The sequence below is a fragment of the Lemur catta genome, chromosome 4 (genome assembly GCF_020740605.2).
Source record: "Lemur catta isolate mLemCat1 chromosome 4, mLemCat1.pri, whole genome shotgun sequence".
NCBI classification, from domain to species: Eukaryota; Metazoa; Chordata; class Mammalia; order Primates; family Lemuridae; genus Lemur; species Lemur catta.
In genome coordinates this window covers 41,837,636-41,857,745 of record NC_059131.1, presented here as the reverse complement: position 1 = coordinate 41,857,745, position 20,110 = coordinate 41,837,636, and the positions used below count along the sequence as shown (strand labels likewise).

The 20,110-nt window shown below is 40.8% G+C and overlaps 1 protein-coding gene across 1 annotated transcript in view; it reads right to left on the bottom strand.

The window, feature by feature from the left end:
- Window positions 1–20,110, bottom strand: part of EML6 (EMAP like 6) — a 227,285-nt gene that overhangs the window by 115,557 nt on the left and 91,618 nt on the right. Inside the window, exons 4-6 of the mRNA XM_045549610.1 lie at window positions 17,447–17,515; window positions 10,510–10,695; window positions 8,746–8,881 (exon numbers count right to left, since the gene is read on the bottom strand). Coding sequence (XP_045405566.1) covers window positions 8,746–8,881; window positions 10,510–10,695; window positions 17,447–17,515 — 391 coding nt within the window. The remainder of the gene's footprint in view (window positions 1–8,745; window positions 8,882–10,509; window positions 10,696–17,446; window positions 17,516–20,110) is intronic.

The following is a 20,110-nucleotide window of genomic DNA, read 5'->3' as shown; positions in this document are numbered from 1 at the left end:
ACACTGCTTATTTTCTTGTTCACTGAATGGTTAAGTACATGGACTGGCCTGTCCCAGCTGAGTGACATGGCAAGCTACTTAATCTTTCAATCTTCAGTTTCTCCATCTGTAAAGTGGAAATAACATTAACATTCACACTTCATAGCATTGTGAGGATTCAATGCAATCATGCTTGACCCGGTGCCTGGTACTTAGTGAATTAATATAATTAGTATGGTTAGTCTTCCTTGTTGTTACAACTTATTTGTTGTTTGCTATTATAATTTTGATGTGCTGGCACTGCAGAGTTGCAGAAGGCAAGGCTACGTTCCAACACATAAGGAGAGAATAAACTATTTAGGGAGAAAATGGTCTTTTCTCTCAATTATTTGGCACAAGAGGGGAAAACTGGAAGCAGGGAGAAGCTTGGTACTTGACATTATTCCTGCTCCAAAGCCTGATATATGGTGAAAGACTACCTGCAGCTGTTCCCAAACCTCACTGGGACATAGAATCTACATGGAAAGTGTTTAAAAGCTACAGATGCCTGGACCCCACCCAGAGATACCTCTCCACTGGTCTGGAGAGCAGTGCAGCATAGTTATTTTAGCTCCCCGGCACTGAGAACCACTGTCTACCCAGCCGTTCCCCAGTTAGCATGTTCTCAGACTTTAGTCAGACTGTTGAAAATTCGGAGAGCCAGGCAGTACCACCAGGTAATTCGAACAAAATGGGCCTTTGGTCACATGATGGCAAACTCTGCCCCAGTGCATAAGAGAGCCCAAGTCCTGATGAGCAAACAGCAAAAAGACAGTGCAACTCTGAGAAGTGGAGTCTGAGTCAAACAAGCCAGCCTTGCAGCAAGTGGGCAGGGAGAGATCCTCAACGACGTTCCACAGCCCTGCACCTGGCAACGCTCTGACCACTTCAAAGATGGTCTCACCATCAACCCCATGGACAGCGCTGGGCCCTGGATGGGGCCAGTAAGTATCTGTTGAGTAAGTGAGGAAATTACAGCATGGAAAGTTTATAATGTGACTAAAGTCACAGAGCAAGCAAGCAATAGAAATAAAATGAAGATTCCAGCAGTTTTAAGTCTGGAGCAAACACCCTTCCCCAGGAAGGTGTTTTCTCCCTGTGAAGGTGTACCCAGTATATGGTACCAAAGATTCAGCAAGACAGGGTGATGGCCGTCCCCTACAGACCTACCCTTAATAAGGATGCAAAACCAAGGAGTACCTTGGGTGAAAGAGGCAAAAGGTAATGAGAGATGGAGAGAGAGACCTCTCTCAGGCTTAAGAGGGAATGTTGGGGGTAGGTGTGGAAAGACAGCAGGAACCTCCAAATCCCTTCCCCTTACTGCCCTTCAGGAGCGGGTATCTGAGGCCGCCTAGGGAGCGTGGAGCCTGGGCAGACACCCTAAATGTAATGCCGAAGCCAGAGTTTAGAAACGTGAAAGAAAGAAGGAGGGAGGACATGCATCTCCCCAGGGATTCACAAGTGCAGATGATTTTGGAGCCCAGCACAAAATGGAGACGTGGGGCTCCTTGTTAAACAAGGATTAAGAATTTCAAAGCAGCAACAGCAAAGCACTCAGCCAACCCAGGGCTCTTCTGAGCATAGAGCCTCATTTGACTGCCTAGACCTCAGGCCGGGAAGCTGCCCTGCCAGGGGACCTCCAGGGCTGTTTGAGGATTAAGTGGGACCCCGTGCGGGAGTGCTCAGCACCGAGGCTGCCACAGAGCCGCACTCAATAGCGGGAGCTGCTGCACCAGAGTCTCGGGGCCTCACCGCAGGCCGGGCCGGGGCTCTCTGCCTGAAAGTCACCAGCAGAATTCATAGTGAAAGCTACTCTTTACAAAATCCCTGGTTATTTCAGACCTACTCCACAGGACCCCAAATCCTTTAGATACAGGAACTCTGAAGGGTCCACACGCCTAAAAGGGTACTAGAAGATGGAAACGCACAACCAAACCCACCCAGGAAGAATGTTTACAGGGGAGTTACCACAGAACAAGCCAGTCAGCCTTCCACTTGTCTGATAACCATGTCACACGTGGACCCTGTGCAAATGCCACTGTGCCCAGCTCCCAAGCCACATGCCTCTGCAGCACTCCCCCACCTTCTCAGCAGAAGGACAGTGAGGCAGGAAGACATGGCCCAAAGGAAGACAGTGGGCACACGAGGAGAGTGCTGGCAGAGAAAGAGGTGTGTTATGAAGCCACCTGAGGGACAACAGGACGTGCCTGTTTTGCTTCTATTGTAAGCAGGGGTGTCCTCAGGTTTAAGAGTTGGTCTCTTGAATGTTCAATCCCAGGGTTTCTCAGCCGCATCACCACCAGTATTTGGGGTGGTTATCCTGGGCATTGCGATATGTCTAGTAGCATCCCTGGCCTCTACCCACAAATGTCAGCAGCACCTCTGCAGTTGTGACAATCCCAAATGTCTCCAATCCCACATGTCCTCTAGGAGACAGAAGTCACCCCTCCCAGTTAAAGATTACTAGAATATATGACCCTCAACATATTCTGGGGAAGAAAAATGGTAGTAAGAAAAATGAACAGCAGGGAAGAACAGCCTGGGCTCCCCCTTCCAGTCCTGTCCCAGCCCAGTCCACTCTCTGCTCTGGGGTGGGGAGAGCTGTCCAAGTGGAGGTCTGACCACGCCACTCGCCTCCCTGAACCTGTGCTGTGATCTCCTAGCACTGGCCCGTGGGGGTCAAGCCTGAACACCACGAGTTGACACAAAGGAACCAAGTTATCTGTTCCTTCCCCTGCATCCTCGTCACTTGTGCTCAGGTTCTACACTCCAGTTGTACACACACACTTCGGTCACTGACATTCATCTGAAAGCTGTTTCCAGGGCTTCAGCATGTGCTGGGCACCATCCTGAGTGCTTAGGAGGCATCAGTGCCAGAGAGCCTCACACTTTGTGGAAACAGACAGTAGGCATGAGCACAACGCATATATTAATATTGTGTGAGGTGAATTACAAGGTGAAACTAGACCTGGGAGAGAAGGGGATCAAGAGCACATGAGGTGGCGGAGGCAGAGTAGGTTGCAGTTCTAGAAAAGGTCATCAGTGCAGGCTTCATCTGAACAAAGCTTGCAGGAGAGGAAGGAAGCAGTCATACAGACCCTGGGGGAGAGTGTTGCAGGCAACGGGAGCCGCCAGGGCAGGGCAGGGCAGAGGACAGGGAGGGCGGCAGGCCATCATAAGGACTTTGAGACAAATGGGGAATCACTGCAGGGTTTTGAGGGAAGGAATAATGCGATCTGGCTCCTGTAAATTTAAACAATCCCTCTCACTGCTGTGCAGAGAACAACAGTTGAGGCAGGACACAAGTTATAAAGCGACTATAGTGATCTATGTGAAAGATGATGATGGCCCAGACCAGGGAGGGGGCAGTGGAAATGGTGACAAGTCTAAACTGGGCATCTTGTATCCTGGGGACTTCAACTCTGCCCCCTGCTCCATGATTGACTTAATTCTGGATGCAGAGTTTATAGTTCATTAGACACAGCAACAATTCAATAAATGCGTGTTGGTAGTTAAAATACACAACACCTCCTGGCTCCCAATAACATGTAACAATGACTGAAGCACACCTTTTAGAACTGCCTATCTAGTTCGTAGGCACATATATCTGGCACTCACATGCTTAATAAATGTGTACTGAATAGATAAGTAAATGAATAATATATCTTATACTATGTGGATAATTACTATATTTCTTTAGACATAATCATTTATAACCATTAACTCAAAGTATGTTGTCACCATGGAAGTAATTCATTTTGATCAACCTGCTTTGGAATTATTTTTGGCTTTTCTTTCCACCACAAGTTATTTAAGCTTCATCATTTTACCCAGGTCATAAATTTGTTTTAAAATGATCAGACTCAAACTGTAGTGTTATTAAGGTTGGTGTGAGGTATGAGCTAGAGCCCTAAGCCTACAATCAGCTCCATGCCGTGACTCTGAGCCTCATTCCACCAGCAGGTGAGAGAGTCCTACTTGCTGACATCCAGGGTCTCTTCCAGCTTGAAAAGCCCAGAGTTTGATATTCACTGAAACGTGTACCGACGTCCACCATCCCATATATCTGAAACATTTGGGTGCCAAGTGCATTTTAGAAGTCAGAACAATGTGGATTTTGGACTCATAATATGTCCATTTAGGTCTGATGCAGCACCTTGAAATCAATTATTTCTGTAATAAAATACATGAATAGTCACATGTATGAAGATACTAAATAGCCTCATACCAATTCAGGTCAGACTTTTCTGCCAAGTTAGTTATAAAAAATATTTTGGTATTCTGAACCAAAGGGATTGCAGATAAAGGATCCTGGATGAAGTAGGTCATTGGTTTATATCCTCACATGTAGTTGCCACGAGAGGAAACTGGTTTGAGCACTCAGCAAAATCTGGCAAGTCACAAAAGATGTACAAGTCACTGGTGTAAATAAAGCGGTATGATTCCCCGATTGAGGAATGGCCTTCATTATGTGAGGGGTATTTTCTTTGACTAAGCCTTGGGAAGGCGGGAGGGAGCCCTGAAAATCAGATCTAGCCCTACTGATTCTTGCTGATGTGAGCATGACCCATCTCCAAGCTGACTCATCCTCAATCTAAAGTAGGGTTAATTGTTTTTACTGGAAGCCAAATGTCCTAATTAGCTCAAGCTTGACTACACAGATATAAGAGAATTGATTAATAGTATCTCTTTATAGTAAAGCCATAATATCATTTTTTCCCTGAGCTTAGTATTCATCTTAGTTCATTTAAATGTATGTGACTCTTACAAGGATTTTCATAAAATAACTCGGAAATTACTAGATTCCTTTTATAAATCTTCTACAAGAAGTCTATAGGAGAAGCAGAAGTCTTTACAGGTAGCACACCTAGTGTGATCTTTATATATAGACTTGGATTCTCAAATGCTAGTAAGTAGCAGTTAATTTGTTTCTTAGTTTTAAGTAATACTTTTAAATTTAAACAACACAGAAAACTACCAGTCCCATGTCATGGGAATTGAGGCATGGCCATGATTAATTCTCCTGCTAAATTTGTTTAGAAAGCTATTTGTTTGAGTAAAATTATAAACCACTGTATTTCCATGGAAATGAATTCAAGAGTCATTGTTACATGAACAGCAAAAGCATGGAAGCAAAGCTCACTTGTATCAAGAAATTCTAAAAATAAACCCGTCCATACAGGTAGCTCTACGTCCAAACAGAGAGCAAGGAAGTTCTAACTTTGCTTTGCCTGAATCTGTTTCTTTCAAATATACTTTGTTTCCATTTTTGAGGCCAAGAGCAGGTAACGCAGAAGGCCACAACTTCTTTCCGGGGTGGGACAAAGGACACCCGAATGTCTTCTGTCCACTCTGCTTTCCTCCCTCTGTTCTTTTCCCACCCTATTTCCTTCCCTTTTCCTTACCCCGCACTCTTGACAAATGCTCAATGATCCAAGGCACAGCACCGCCTGGCTGAAGGGAAAGCCCAGACAGAAAGCTATTTACATTTCAATTACTTTTCATCTCCTCCTCAAGCGCTGTATATTAACTTCTGTAGTCGTGCTGGGTCTCCTACCTCACTGTGGCCTTGGGGCACTCACCTCCACGTGCCTCGAGAGCCCGTCCCTGTGGCAGGGTGGCCCCTGCAGCTGGCCTCAGAGAACACTGCAGGGGCCTACTCTGAGGATCTCTCCCTGTTTTGAGCTGGGCAAAATGGCTCCGGAATTTGTTTCTTTCCCGGTTTCAGTGGGATGATGGCACTAAGCCCGGCCAAGGGCAAAGGAGCACCTCCACGGGCCACTCACAGCCAGTTTCTGGTGTGGCCCTGTCCACCAGGCTCAAAACTCCCCAAGTGCTGGTTGGTTACCAACACTTCACGCAGGAGCTTGTCATTCTTTGGACTCTAGACACGTATTTTGTTGTCCCACTGAGGGCTGGAATAAACACCAGCATCTCTGCTGAAGTGTGACGGTACACAGTGGACTTCTGTGACGCTTGCCAAGTACATCAGCACGGGCACCACTGAAGGGTGGGGGATATCTGGGGGGGTTGCAATGTGTACAAAAACTAATAGTTAGAACTTAATTAAAAAACAGCATATTTAACCTATGATTTCACAGATATTGCTTAGCATGAGAAGTTTAAAAAAAAGATGTATTAACATCGGTTTAAAGTAAGATATTAAGTATCGATAATGAGCAGCGATTCCAAAAATTAAGATGTCTAGGGAACAGGCGACCTGGCAGGCTCCATGCTGAGCAGCGCCCCCTCCACTCTCCTAGGAGCTCCTTCCTACCCCCACCCCTTTCTCAGGACGCCCTTGGGCTTGTGAACACAGGCTACTGCCCCATCAACGTCATCTAACGTGCCTGCTAATCTCTCCCTTGACAAATGTCAAGCCCAGGCACCACAGGGCACATCCCACAAGGTATAGACTTGTTTCGGGTTCCACCTGTCTACTGTTGTACCACCCAGATCTGATTTTATCTTGGCAAGGGGGGTGTGTGGCAATCTGAGACTGACACAAGATTGGGGATGGAGCTGGGCCTGCAGTTGGTGCAATCAACACAAACTCCCAGTTACACAGATGCTCATTCAGAGCCAGCTCTGTGCTCTCCTTGGAGAGCCAGGGTCAAGGACTTACTACCAGGCACAAAAGCATAGCAGGATAAATTAGTGATGACTTCTGCCTAATCTCCACACTTTAAAATTTATACCTTAATTATGCGATATAATTTTAGGATGTGTTAGATGAAGTGACTGTCAAGAAGGAATCATCATTTCTGGTTGATGCTCCACAACATTTAGCCAGTTTACGGTCAATAATCCCATCTAGCAAGTTAACTCATTTCCCTAAGTATGTTTTGCTTCTAGTTTCATGGTTCAAGATCAAACATTTTGGTCTGTACTTTTTTAAAAAAAGTTGCTCTTATAGGTGCTTGCTTTTATCTGTTTGAAATATTTTTCTGGATAAATATTTTCACTGGCCCACACTTTATAACAGAACTTAAGGACTTGATCATCTCCTCGTCGACACATTGAGGTGGACATCGAATTCTACAACTTCCTATGCCGACAACCTCCGTGCCTGGTATTCAGGAACATATGCACACCAGGATCCTGAGCTTCCGTAAGAGGCTAGCAGTCCACTCTCACGTTAGCTGACTGTAAGTGCACCTTTTTTTATTTCACAGATACATAAAGAAGCTGCTTCCAGGTACAAACAGAAAGTACAATACTGAGCTCACTTCCCTGTTGCTCAGTGTTTAAGTTTGGTTGAAACCAATGCTATTTAAGGAGGGTAGCCTGAAGGATATGTAGTCCCTGCTTTCTTCTCTCAGTCCTCTGCAATCTACCCAACACAGGCAGAGAGTGCCATGCACGGCTACGCACGGCCACACTATTTGGCCCATGGAACCACCTCTGCGGCAACATTACCATCAATCAGCCCACATCGAGGGGCTTCAGGAGGAACCCTTGATGAGTAACAGCTCACTTCAGGCCTTTTGAGGACTCTGGGCCTTACGTCACAGGGTCCTCCTCTAGGAAGACTCTCAGGAATTATCTCGTTCATCTCAGCATCAGGAAAGATTCCCCTTCACTTGAACGGTGGGGAAGTTTCCATCTTGTGGACGCCATGACTCGAGGTGCTGAGCACCCCGCCCTCAGCGCTGAGCACAGGAGCCTAGAGCCAGCCCCGGGGCCGCCTGTGGGGAGTGCACAGGACTTCCCCACCTTCACTCAGTGTATTAACATAGCTGTGACTCCGTCTTGTCTTCCCTGTTTACATTTCCCACTTTAATCCCTAAGCCTCAAATTCTTTATCTGTAAAAAATAAGCCTATCATGAGAATTTTAAAAAGATGTGAATAAACTGCTCTGTATTCTGCTATACATGCTTGTATATATTGTAGTAACAGCTAACACGAGCGCTGACTTATCCTAAGCACTTCACAACAACCCTAGGAGGCTGGTGCTAGTGTTATCTGCATTTTGTAGATGAGGAAACAGAGGCCCAGAGATATTAAGAAATTTGACCAAGGTCTCAAATCTATCATAGCAAGATTTGGATTGGAACCCAGGCCCCCCGCCTCTGAGCCCACGCTCTTAACTCCTACTACTGTGGTAGCTATGGCTTTAAAGCTATCTTTTTTTTTTTGAGACAGAGTCTTGCTCTGTTGCCTGGGCTAGAGTGAGTGCCATGGCGTCAGCCTGGCTCACAGCAACCTCAAATTCCTGGGCTCAAGCGATCCTCCTGCCTCAGCCTCCCGAGTAGCTGGGACTACAGGCATGCACCACCATGCCCGGCTAATTTTTTCTATATGTATTTTTAGTTAGCCAGATAATTTCTTTCTATTTTTAGTAGAGATGGGGTCTCGCTCTTGCTCAGGCTGGTCTCGAGCTCCTGACCTCGAGCAATCCACCCGCCTCGGCCTCCCAGAGTGCTAGGATTACAGGCGTGAGCCACCGTGCCTGGCCTAAAGCTATCTTTTGAAAGAAATAATCTTTGCCTCATTTCTCCTCTCATTTGTTTTCAAGGCTGGACACAGTCACATTTAGGGTGACCAACTTGTCTGGAACTTCTCAGTTTTATCACTAAAAATCTCATCTCCCAGGAAACCTCAGTAGTTTTACCGTAACATTGTTTATCTTTGCTACAGCATGGTGGGGTAGAGAGAAATAAATATAGAACTTTACATTGTATTTTATGCTCAGAGTTATAGATATATTTTAATATATATATTACCTTTATATCCTTGCTCTGTCTCCCTGAGATCAATTTTTGTTATTGGTTTGAAATCAGTATCCCACAGTCTTATACACCCATCTCGCCCACCGGTGGCAAAGCCTTCTTCACAAGCATACATGCTAAAGATTCCAGCCTGTTGATTAAAGTAGGCAATAGTCAGTGTTGCAACCATTCTAAATAGTATAGTTGAATCTCGATGATTAAAAAACATAGCAAAACAAAAATAAACCCCTGTTCTCTGTAGAAATACTGACAATGGACCAAGCTGTCATTTATAATACTCTTCATCTCAGCTAAATTTAAAAATAATCACAATTACTACCAAAGCAAACTAGTTCAAGTGCTCCTTTGCCATTAACTAAACTGATGGCAGGCTATAAAAAAAAATTCTGGGATAACTTGGTTAAAGCAGATAGGGAAATAATAAATTCTTTTATGTGACAACTGACTCTTACAGAGAAAAGACAACTATGGAGGTGTTTTCATATAAGTGGCTGCCCAAAATAATTAAGATATGTGGGTTAGGAACATAAGCACTTTTTACAGGTGGCAAAGGTGCCTGGAACCCAGCTCAATTAGCGCACAAAGGCTTCACCTGAACCTAACTGAAAGGTTAACTAGCATTTGTGTTGGCGTGTTAAGCATCATCTGAAGATGCTTTTTACAAGTGAAATAGTTTCATAATTTAAAGATGCTCTTCCACAGGACAATACCTTGTTTGGTTTGTTCTAAAAAGGGCTGCAAGAATACAATGTTGACATAAGAACCAGCGTAAAGAGAAATTAGGTTACTAAGGCAGCTGCTTTTATGAATGAGAACAACACTGACCTTTTAATTGTTTTGAGAGCTGTTTGATAATTAGCAAAGCCAAGAAAATTAGTCTGTAACATACAAGGCAATGAAAGATCTAATGTTTCATAGCTCTTTTGCTAAGAGCTGCTTCAACTTTTCTTCATATTATTAAATAAGAGTAACAGGGGATCGGTTTGAGGGCAATAAGCTACAGGTCTGTCACGTTTCCAACAGCGTTTGACTCAATTTCCATTCACTACAATAGGCTTTACCTGCTATATCATCTCCCCACTCTCCTGGACGTTTCCACTTTGTCAGCTGTGGATATAACAATGTAACCGTTTTCACATGTGTCAAAAAAGAGCAGTGTGGTAAGCAGTTTACCCTTTTTCTTATGGAATAGACAATCAGAAGATAGAAGATTCTCGATGGCTTCTGTTTGCATTTTAAGAGTTTGGGACACTAATGTGAAGGTGACACCCTGCACGCACCTCAACATACAGAATGAGGAAAATCTACTTTCCAACCGACGTAAAGCAATAGTTGTCTACACCATTCCTATTCAAAGTATGGACCACTGATCAGCAGCAGTGACATCATCCCAGACCTGCTGAGACAGAATCTGCATTTTAACATGATTCCCTGGAAATTCACAGGCACATTAAAGTCTGACAAGTGCTGGTCTGTAAGATGAAACTGATGATGAAATAGTTCTAGTCTTATGTTAAACTGCTGCCAATGAATAACACTAATATCAGCCAATCAATAGTTAAGGTGAAGGCTAATTAAGTTATGATGCTTTTGAAATGCACTTTCTTTTAGGTGAACAAGCGTAATTTGGGAAATCTTCATAAGTATTTTGGAAGTGTTCAGCAGAGTCCTCAATTCTAAAGCAACAGGGGAAAATATACAGGGATTTGTGGTCTCATTTAATAAATTATCCCAAAACTTCCACGTGGCAATACTTACACTATGTGCTCCTTGAATGGTGCGAACTAAATTGAGCCCTTTCCAGACATAGATGTCGCCATTTAAAGCACCAGAGTAGGTGATGTCTTCTTTGGCACATGCAAGGCAAAGGATGGTCTGAAGATCCCCTGTTTTGCCAAATATTCCTCTTTTTGCAGTCAGGGCATTTCCACATAGTGTCCAAAACTAGGAAGCAAGTGATTATACTTCAGTACATTTTACATACTTTGCTAAATCCTGACTAGACACAAATAATTTAACTTCCTTCGTTGTCACAGCACAGAATCACAGAACATTTTAGTCAATTACTATGAGCATGAGAAAAACCTAAAATATTTAAAAAAAATTTTTAAAGTTCCAATATTTCAAAACTTTGCTTCGTTTCATAGTGTTTTAATAGAAGACGGTGTTCTCAGAGTTGGATAAAGTAGATAAACATTTAATTTTGTCAAATTATGAAACTAATATAGGTACATTGCAGAGAGGTCTAGAAATACAGATACCCATAAAAAGGACTGCTGAAATTATCTACAACTTCCTGTTAGCATATGTTGATATATCATCTAGGCATTTTTAACGTATATATTCAGAAATAATTTCTAACTAAAAATGTTATAAATCTTCACCATGCAAATGCTACTCAGAAATGTTTCTAAATATGAGTTTTCATCTAGTCAAATAATTGATTAGGCTTTCCCATTTTAGTTGCATAATTCATCGTATGGAAGGACATAAGCACAAAGCCTGAGCTATTTCACAGAAGGCAGCAAGGACACTACTATGGTTCTATAGAAACAAGATATTTTGCTTTGACATAATTTTTAATGAACCGGAATAACCTCGTTGCCATTGACATAGCTCCTCACAGTCTAAAGGCTCTTTACATATGATACGTGACTTGATCCTCACAATACCCTTGAACAGGCTAAGGCAGATAACTGTCATCTCCATCTGGAAGAAAGCAGAAGAGGCTCGCTGAGGGTGAGGGTCAATGGTGTTATACCTGAGAAGATACTGAAATCTTCATCTTTGTCTTGAGAACTTTGAATCTCATGAAGATACATATGAAAATGAGATACAATTTTAACGCAGCATATTTGGGCTACACACAGGTAGCGAGGAAATTCAAAGATAAAGAACCAAGCTGAATTAAATAGAATGTGCAAGAGTATCAGTGGTGAGGAAGAGATGGCATTTGCGTTCAGGAGAGGAGGACTGGACAAATCTATGTGGCGGGGAATGTGGGGGCGGGGTGGGGAATAAAATCAGCAACAACCCTAACATTTGTGTCTGTAGGAGAGGAAAAATGGTGGTCCTCTCAGAGTAGTTAGATATTGGAGGAAGCAGTTCTGGGATGGCCGCGCCTCATCAAGCTGGCCAGGATCCAGGCAGCCGGGTGGTGAGCGGGACAGAGGAAAGGGTTTGCTTTTGGCGAGGACTGAGGGCAGATTACGCAAACCATTTGAGGCAATACAGGATTCTTCTCCCAAAGGAGGCAAGTATCAACTCTGGTGACTCATTTCTTTGGATATGATTATGTTTATGAAGAGGTGTTAAAGTATATGTCAAAAGAACGAAAAGATCTGGGGAAAAGCTATTCAGGTATGAGCTTTGGAAAATATTTAACTCTGAACCTGAACGATCTATTTGACATAAATAATTACTGGTTGTACAAATATGCCAAAGAACTTGCTGTTCATGTTTAAGGCAGACATTTTCCTTTCTCATTACTTCTCCTCCTGCATGAAAATTAAAAGGAGAGCAATTATTTTGTCCTTTAACTTGGGATGTGCACCTCTGGCCTGAGTTACTTCAATTATTTCCGGGTGGGTAACCACAAAATAGAGACCATTACCCTTAGACTTGATCTACACAAAGGTTTTCTGGAAAAAAAAAAATCGTATAATGCCAACATGAAACATTCCAATAGTCAAATAATTGCCTAAAAATGCATATATAGATGAGATGCCAGGGTAAGTATGAGATTATCTGCAGAAAATGGCAAATACCTGAAATATTATTTCTTGAGAACGATTTCCTATTTGGAAAACAGTGGCAGTTCGGGGTAATAATGCAGAATTAAATTCATCTCAAATGAAGAGACACTGATCTTCTCCAATCTCCATCCACAGACTAATGCTCATTTTGTTAGAACTGGCAGGCAGCTTGGAGTTCTTCTGGCCCTGGGTAATCCCCAAGGCCCCTTCTGTCTCTGACTCAAGACCACTCAACAGTACCCACAAACCTGGTAGGCTCATTTGCTATAAAACCAATGAGGCAGATAATGATCAACTGTTACTGTTTTTCAAGTATTCATTTCAGATCACTGTAATTTGCCTGTTTGCCACACACTGGGGATTTGCAAAACCAGAGAGCATCTCATCCTAGGTACAAACATTTCACACAAAAACATTTTCTCGGAGTGTGAAGATTTTGTACTCAACTTGTTACTGGAATCATTCATTCAATGTTAAGGTAGGTTTTGGGGGGAAAAAAAAGTAGAGGAATCTTGAGAATTGGATATTGAAAATATAGATAGCAAAAATAATCTGTTGAAGCCTACTTAAATTTGTTGCAGGTTTATTTTGTAAACAAAATTAATAAAGGATGGCTGGGTGGACATTTGCAGATTCTTCTACATTTGAAGTAAAAATGTTTGTCTTTGCTTAGGGAAAAAAATGCCCAAGTCTGCTAAATCAAATTTAACAGGATAAGCAGCTTTTACTGTTTTAAAATAAAGTTCCAGAATTTTATCTATCTCTGCTTTTAGAATTAACTAATTAAAAATTAGAGTTAACCAAGGATGGAAAGAAATGAAGAATCTGGAGAATTCTACCAGTTAAGCAGCTAATCTAGTTAGAACCCAATAAATGTATTATTGTTCTTTTGGAAAAAAGTTAAGCCAAGACAGATCATTAAAGACACAATTTCTCAGTGGAAAGAGCTCTACAGAGGGAGCCAGAGGCTGAGTTTAAATCTTACCTCTGCCTCTATTTTTTGTGAACCTAGAAAATAGGGAAAGAAATTAATATTGTTGTGTCCCTGTTGGCTCCATACACTGTTTACCATAACAGTCTTAATGAATTAAGGAGGTAGTGATCGTTTTTTTTATTTTTTGTTGTGGGGTAAGGGAGAAGTAATTCAGCCTCGGGGAAAATAAAGTTTGCCCACAGTAAGCAGAATTGGGATTCAAAGTCAAATAACCCCCTTGGGTTTGGCCTCAGCTTCCTCATTGTGGAAAGTGTCAGGTTAGGGTCCCAGACTTCCAGAAAGCCACCACAGCCTGATAGGAACCAGGCTCACGAGCTCACGTGTTCTTTTACTCATAGCTGAAAGAACTATTCAGTGTTTCAGCATATTTTAGGCTACTCGGAAGATCACATTGGAGGATATATATCTTTGATTAATAGAAGAGTGCTAAGGGGACTATTAGTTAATGGCTATTTTGTGGCCAAAATCTCCCCAAGTATTTGTTCCTTTCGAAATAAGATTATGAAATAGGTTCTTTGGTGATGAAAACATTGGCAATCTTGGAACATATCACGAGCCATGGACTTTTCCAGCTCCCCAGTCCCATGATCCCATGGTGACCACCGCCTCCCTATTAACTCTCCACTGGAGCCAACCCCTCCCCCAGGCCCTGCCGCCTCCCAACCCCTTCCTACCACACTCACCCACCCACCCGGCTCAGCTTAAACAACATGCCCTTCCTGAGACAACATGCCTCTCAGCCAGTTGGCATCTCTCCTCTATCGATAGAGGTTTTTGGTTTTGCCTTTCTTACAGAATGTTCCGTTTTAATCGCTAAACAAATTGAAAATAGGGTTTTTTGTTCCTTCACACAGTATAAACTCAAATATTAAATTTAATCTATGAAGCCCTAAAGTGCTGGTAGGATATCTTATATCTCTGAGTAGTAGAACCTCTAGACCTATTTTTGTCTTCTTTTTCATTATTTTAGAAGTAATATATGTCATAAAACAATTTTTAAATAAAATGTAAAAGGGAAAAATTTTAAGTTGTCCACCAACTCACTACACCCAGAGACAACTGTTTAACATTTGGGGATATCTTTCCAATATATTTCCCACTCAAAAATGTACTTTTCAACTAAAAAAATAAAAATAAAATAAAACCAAAGCCAATGATGGGGCTTAGAAAACAGTACCCCAAAAGGAAGGCCTCAGAAGCAAAAGTTTCTCTCTGATCTCCTGTCCTCCTGTCTCTCAGTCCCATTCTCCCCCACGGCTAGCCTGAGAAACTAGAATCCCTCTTGCCCAAGGCACGTCCTAGAAACCAGAACTCGTTTTCCCAAAAGCCAGCCATAAAATCTAAAATTATTCTGTGTAAAAACTGGCCATAAAGGAATTATCTGACCTACCTTGTTTGACTACAGGTCACAAGACCTCCAATTCCAGAAAGGGTCCTGCCCCACACCAGAAGGAAGGAATGCATGCTAAGACAGGCCAAGAAGAAGCTAGACAGATAGGCCTTGCTGGGTTCCCCCACTCAGCCTGTTAGCATTAGATCATACCCTTTTTGTCCAATTGCATTTCTATACAGCTGTCCACACTTTGTTGAACCTATGCATAAAAATGAACAATTTCCCCTGTATCTTTATTCTGAAGGCCCCTGTATATACACGTCAAATAAGTGTGTATGTCTTTTCTCCTATTAATGATCTGCCTCATGTCAGTGATTTTTCAGTGAACCTTTAGGGGGCCAATGGTGTTGTTCCCCACACTACAGATCTGCCCCACCCCCCTAAGTAGACCTTAAACTTTCCCACTTAAAACAGATCTTGAATATTTCCCAAGATCGTTAACCACCTAAAACATAACTTATGATTGTATAGTATTTCATATGAATATACCATATTTTATTTAAACACCCAGGGATAGTTAAGTGGTTTCAGGTTTTCTTCTGTTTGGTTTTATTTGGTATTGATAAGTTACTCAATGAATCAGTTCTTTGGGATAAATTCCAAGATGGATAGATATTGCCAGATTTCTGGACTAGAAGACCATATCCAATAACCCACCTCTACCAGCAAGGTTTGAGAGTGCTCAGTCACTGAATCCTTGCCAACACTGGATACATTTTAATAATTTTAATGGATTAGAAATGTTATTTTAATATTTATGTTCATTAATTACTAATGATTTAATGTTTTCATGTCCCTTGGCCAATATGTTTCTACTTTTGTCAGTTATCTATGTTCTTTGTCTATTCTACCAATTTGCTAAAGGTCTTTACATTTCAACAACCACCCACTGTCTACTATGCTTGTTGCTTATACTTTTGCTAGTTTGTCGTTATTCTTTTGTTGTGGGGGAAGGAGGCATCATATAAAATGCTTTAATGTTTATATAGTTGAATCAATATTCTCCGTTATGATTTGATTTTACATTTAAGAAAGGCCTTTCTCCAACTTGAGCAGTTAAACAGTTGCTTATATATTTCTCTAGTTATTTTATACTTTTTAAAACATTTACCTCATTAATTTAGAGACTTTTAGTGTTTAGTATGAAGTAATAATATAACTTTTCCCCCCAAATAAATTGTTCTAGTGCTTATTAGTTAGAGATCCCATCATATTCTAAGTTGTCATACATATTAAAGTCTATTTATCAGCTTCTTAAAATTCATTTATTTCTCCTTATTCCAGTCTTATGCCATTTAAATTATTTTAACCTCTAATATGCTTGACTGAATAGGGGTGCATATTCCCCTTCATTATTTTTTTTATCCCAAAGTTCTTAGTTATTCTCATTCTTTCATGCTTCCAGATTAACTTAGAATAATTAAAAGAAAAATTCTGTCAGGGAACAACAAAAGTAATAGAGATTTTAACCGAATTTGTAACAAATATAAATTTAGAGAGAAATGATACATCTGCAAATTTTAGACGTTATGTACAGAATCAAGACTGTCATTCTATTTAAGTATTCTTTTATATTCCTCTATAAAGTTTTGTAACATTCTTTAGACAAGTCTTGCATATTTCTTATTATATTTGTTTCTGAGCATTTTATCATCTGTCCCTTTTTAACCACCAAGTAAGAATAAGAATAATCATTAAAAACTAGACCAAAAGAAGAACAAAAGAACTGGGAAACAGGAGAGGTTAGTCGGAGAAGTTACAGAGATTATCTACCTTGCTTGTATAGAAATGTACCAGTTTTGTACTATCAGAGATCCATGGATGCTCTATGCAAGCAGGTAATCCTTACACACTTATTTGTGGACTTTAACTTATATTATTTACAATCCTACAGACAGAAGATCCTAAGCCATACATCTCATAGTTCAGGAAAAATTTTTGCTATGTCAGAGCAAAGGATATTGTTGATGCTATTAATTTTCCTACTTATGAACAAAACAGGAAGCAGCAAATGTGGGCCTAGCTAGAGGCAAGTTTGGGCTATGAAGACTACAGGAAGATGGGCATTTAAAAACCAAAGGCCCAGATAGGTTTGTACTGTATATCCCTCTATTTCCGTGTAAAGCACAATATACTTCTATGTAGGCACCTTTCTTCTAAGGGAACACATCAATATGTCAGACCTTTTACATGCAATATATGCAGATATTCATCATAATGCAAAAACTTAATTCACAACATTAAAATCAGAACTGTTTTAAAATATGCAAACTCATGAAGTATGAGTCTTCAGTTTAGTATTTAGTTAACATAAAGTTTCCTTTTCAGCTGCCTGCTGAGCACTTCATTTCACTGTTCTTTGCATTTCTAAAAGAGCCCCACCAGCCGATGTTAGCTTGCTTCAGGATCAAAAAAACAGGTAAGAGGGCTCCACATTTAAGAAAAAAAAAAAAAAGTGAAGTCAAGCAGTCTGTGAACAACGAATCTATATGAACACTTAAAATTCTTTTTATAAATGGTACCAAAAAAATTTTTTTTAAGTCACTACTTTACCTTTATATGTTTCACTCCACAGCTAACCACTCTGTTTGGCTGATATGGATCCCAGGAAATATCAAAAATCTGTTAAAAAAAATTAAAAGTTGCCATGTTGATCATTTATGTTCTTGCCTTCTTCCAGATACCAGTCCAGTTGCCAAGACTCTACCTGAACACTTAAAACACAATGCTACCTGCACAGAATGAAAACGGAAGATTTGTCTCCTGGGAATGAGTCAAACTGTTAACGCACACTCTGTGACCTCATGTCTACTTACCTCAGACCTGAATAGAGAGATAATTAACTACAATCATCATCAAGAACAAACAGGTATCAGTTTTTATTTTGTGCATCTGAGGTAAACCAATGGACAGTTTGGGATAATTTTTAATTAAACTTTTATATAACTCTCCAGCGTTAATAAAACACTTTGGAGATAGCTTTTCAATAAAAATTAAAATGAAGCATTTTATAATTCTTTTAACTCGGAAAAGGTTTAATAGTTAACCACAATTCAATGTAGCCAAAAGTCTCCACTAATCATAGAAGTTAATATTCGTGAATGTAAGGCAGAGGCATTTGTCTGACACTAACTTAAAGTAGTCCTTTAGGCCATCATTTTAATCTGACCCAAAATACTATTTTCAATTATGCAAGGAACCGAAACATATCTACTAATACTATTTAATTCTTTAAGAAGAACTACCAGTTTTGCAGGTAGTTCTCCCTGTTTTGGGGACAGAAAAGACTGTCAATTATGACAGTCAAATCACCAGCAGCAAGTGCTTAAAATGGGTCTTTCCAGGGCCTGAGATACTTTCATTTAATGGATCTGGAATTGAGTCCAAATACCTGGATTTTGAAACAGACTCCAGGAGATGCAGGTGGTCCAAGGATCACATTCTGTGATGTCCTGATAGAGAGGGAAGGACTAATTGTCAGGGCCAAAGTCTAGACCAAAGAAATAACCTAGGGTACCAACTTCTTAATCACATAGAGAAAGGAGCAATCATGGATTCTAGAAAGAGCACTGAAGAAAAAGTACTTGGTCTAAGTATCCATCTTCACTAATCAAGCTCAGGCAAGTTTCAGCCTCTCTACCTTAATCTCGTCTCCACAATGAATAACATCACCTCAAATTCTGTTATGAGGTCAATTAGATAAGGCACGTGAAATCATTCTGCAGGCTATAAAGCACTCATTATACAAATGTAATGGATTAATCCTGAAGATAACCTTGAAGTTAACCACAAGCAGTCAACTGGCATCCAGGCATTAGTAATCAACAAAACTGTGTGTGATACAGATTACAGAGTCTGGGCTGGAGAAATTAAATTTAACAGTTTAGTTGAGCAAATAACCATTTGCAAATTGGGCAGCTCAGAACCAGAAGAGGTTCAGAGAGCTCTACAGCAGGGCAGGCAGTACTTATAGACAGAAAAAGGAAGTGAGGAACAGTAACAGCTTGAGTTAGCTTTATTTGGCAGGGTCTCATCAGGTGGCAGCCTGTGATTGGCTGAAGCTCAGCTGCAACTCAGCTATTTGTTACAAAAGTATACTCTTAGGCTTTCAAGTTTGTTTACTTACCAAGCTAGGTTTCAGTTGGTTATGCAGGGACTTAAGGTATGGAGATAGCCTTAAACCAGATTTAGTTTAACAGTAGGCATTTAACAATACTGAAAGCACATTATTTACAAGACAAGGTGATTACATTAGGCTATTTTTCTAAGAGATTTTACTGGTTGCAGGTGTTCATAACTTTAGTTTTCTACTTTTTGCAAGGTAATATGACCAAAATTTTGTCATACAGTATACTAATGTAGGTCAGACTATATAAAATGATTCAGAAATAGAAGTAGTAATTGCAAAACAATTTAGATACTATATGAGATGTTCTCAGTAGAGCTAGGTATGGCATCACAACAGTGAGAACTGGTCTCATGTCCACTTTCTGTGATCACTGGAAATTCACATATAGATCCAGTCTAATTCAACTTCCCTTATAAGACACAATGTAATCATAGTATACGCACAAAAAGTAACATCTGAAATTTAAGTGTCACAAATGTTTTCAACCTAGACAGTTCATTGAATACAAGTTAATATCAGTTAAATTAGAATCTCCCCACCCCCACCCCAGCATAGAGCCTGAGTGTCACTATGCTGTCAACTGTGAAGTCTCCCTGGGGGATTCTACATATAGCCAGGGTTGGAGCCACTGGACCAGAGGGATGCCAGGGTTCTTCCAACACTGAAATTCTATGGCTGGTCACTCCTGGAGGAGAATTTGCAACAACTGTGGGGGCCCTCTTATAACTACAAAATTCCATAGATGAATGTACCATAAAAACACACACACACACACACACACATACACACCCCTTAGAGTTCAAACTAAGAGAAGGTGAATTTAACGTTTAATTAGGGCCTCATTTTATATGAACACTTATATTGTGCAGAAATACAAAACAACTGGGAATTTAAGATAGTCATGCATATTCACTTCTCTTTTAAACTAGAAAATCAAGACAATAAAGGAGTTTAAATTATACAAGACACTGGAGAAATAGACTTCTCACCAGTTGTATGTCTATGCCTATTTCCTGCCCTGTCTTACCAGTTATGACTACATGGAATTATTTCTGATCACACTGACTTCAATATGAATGATAAGCAGG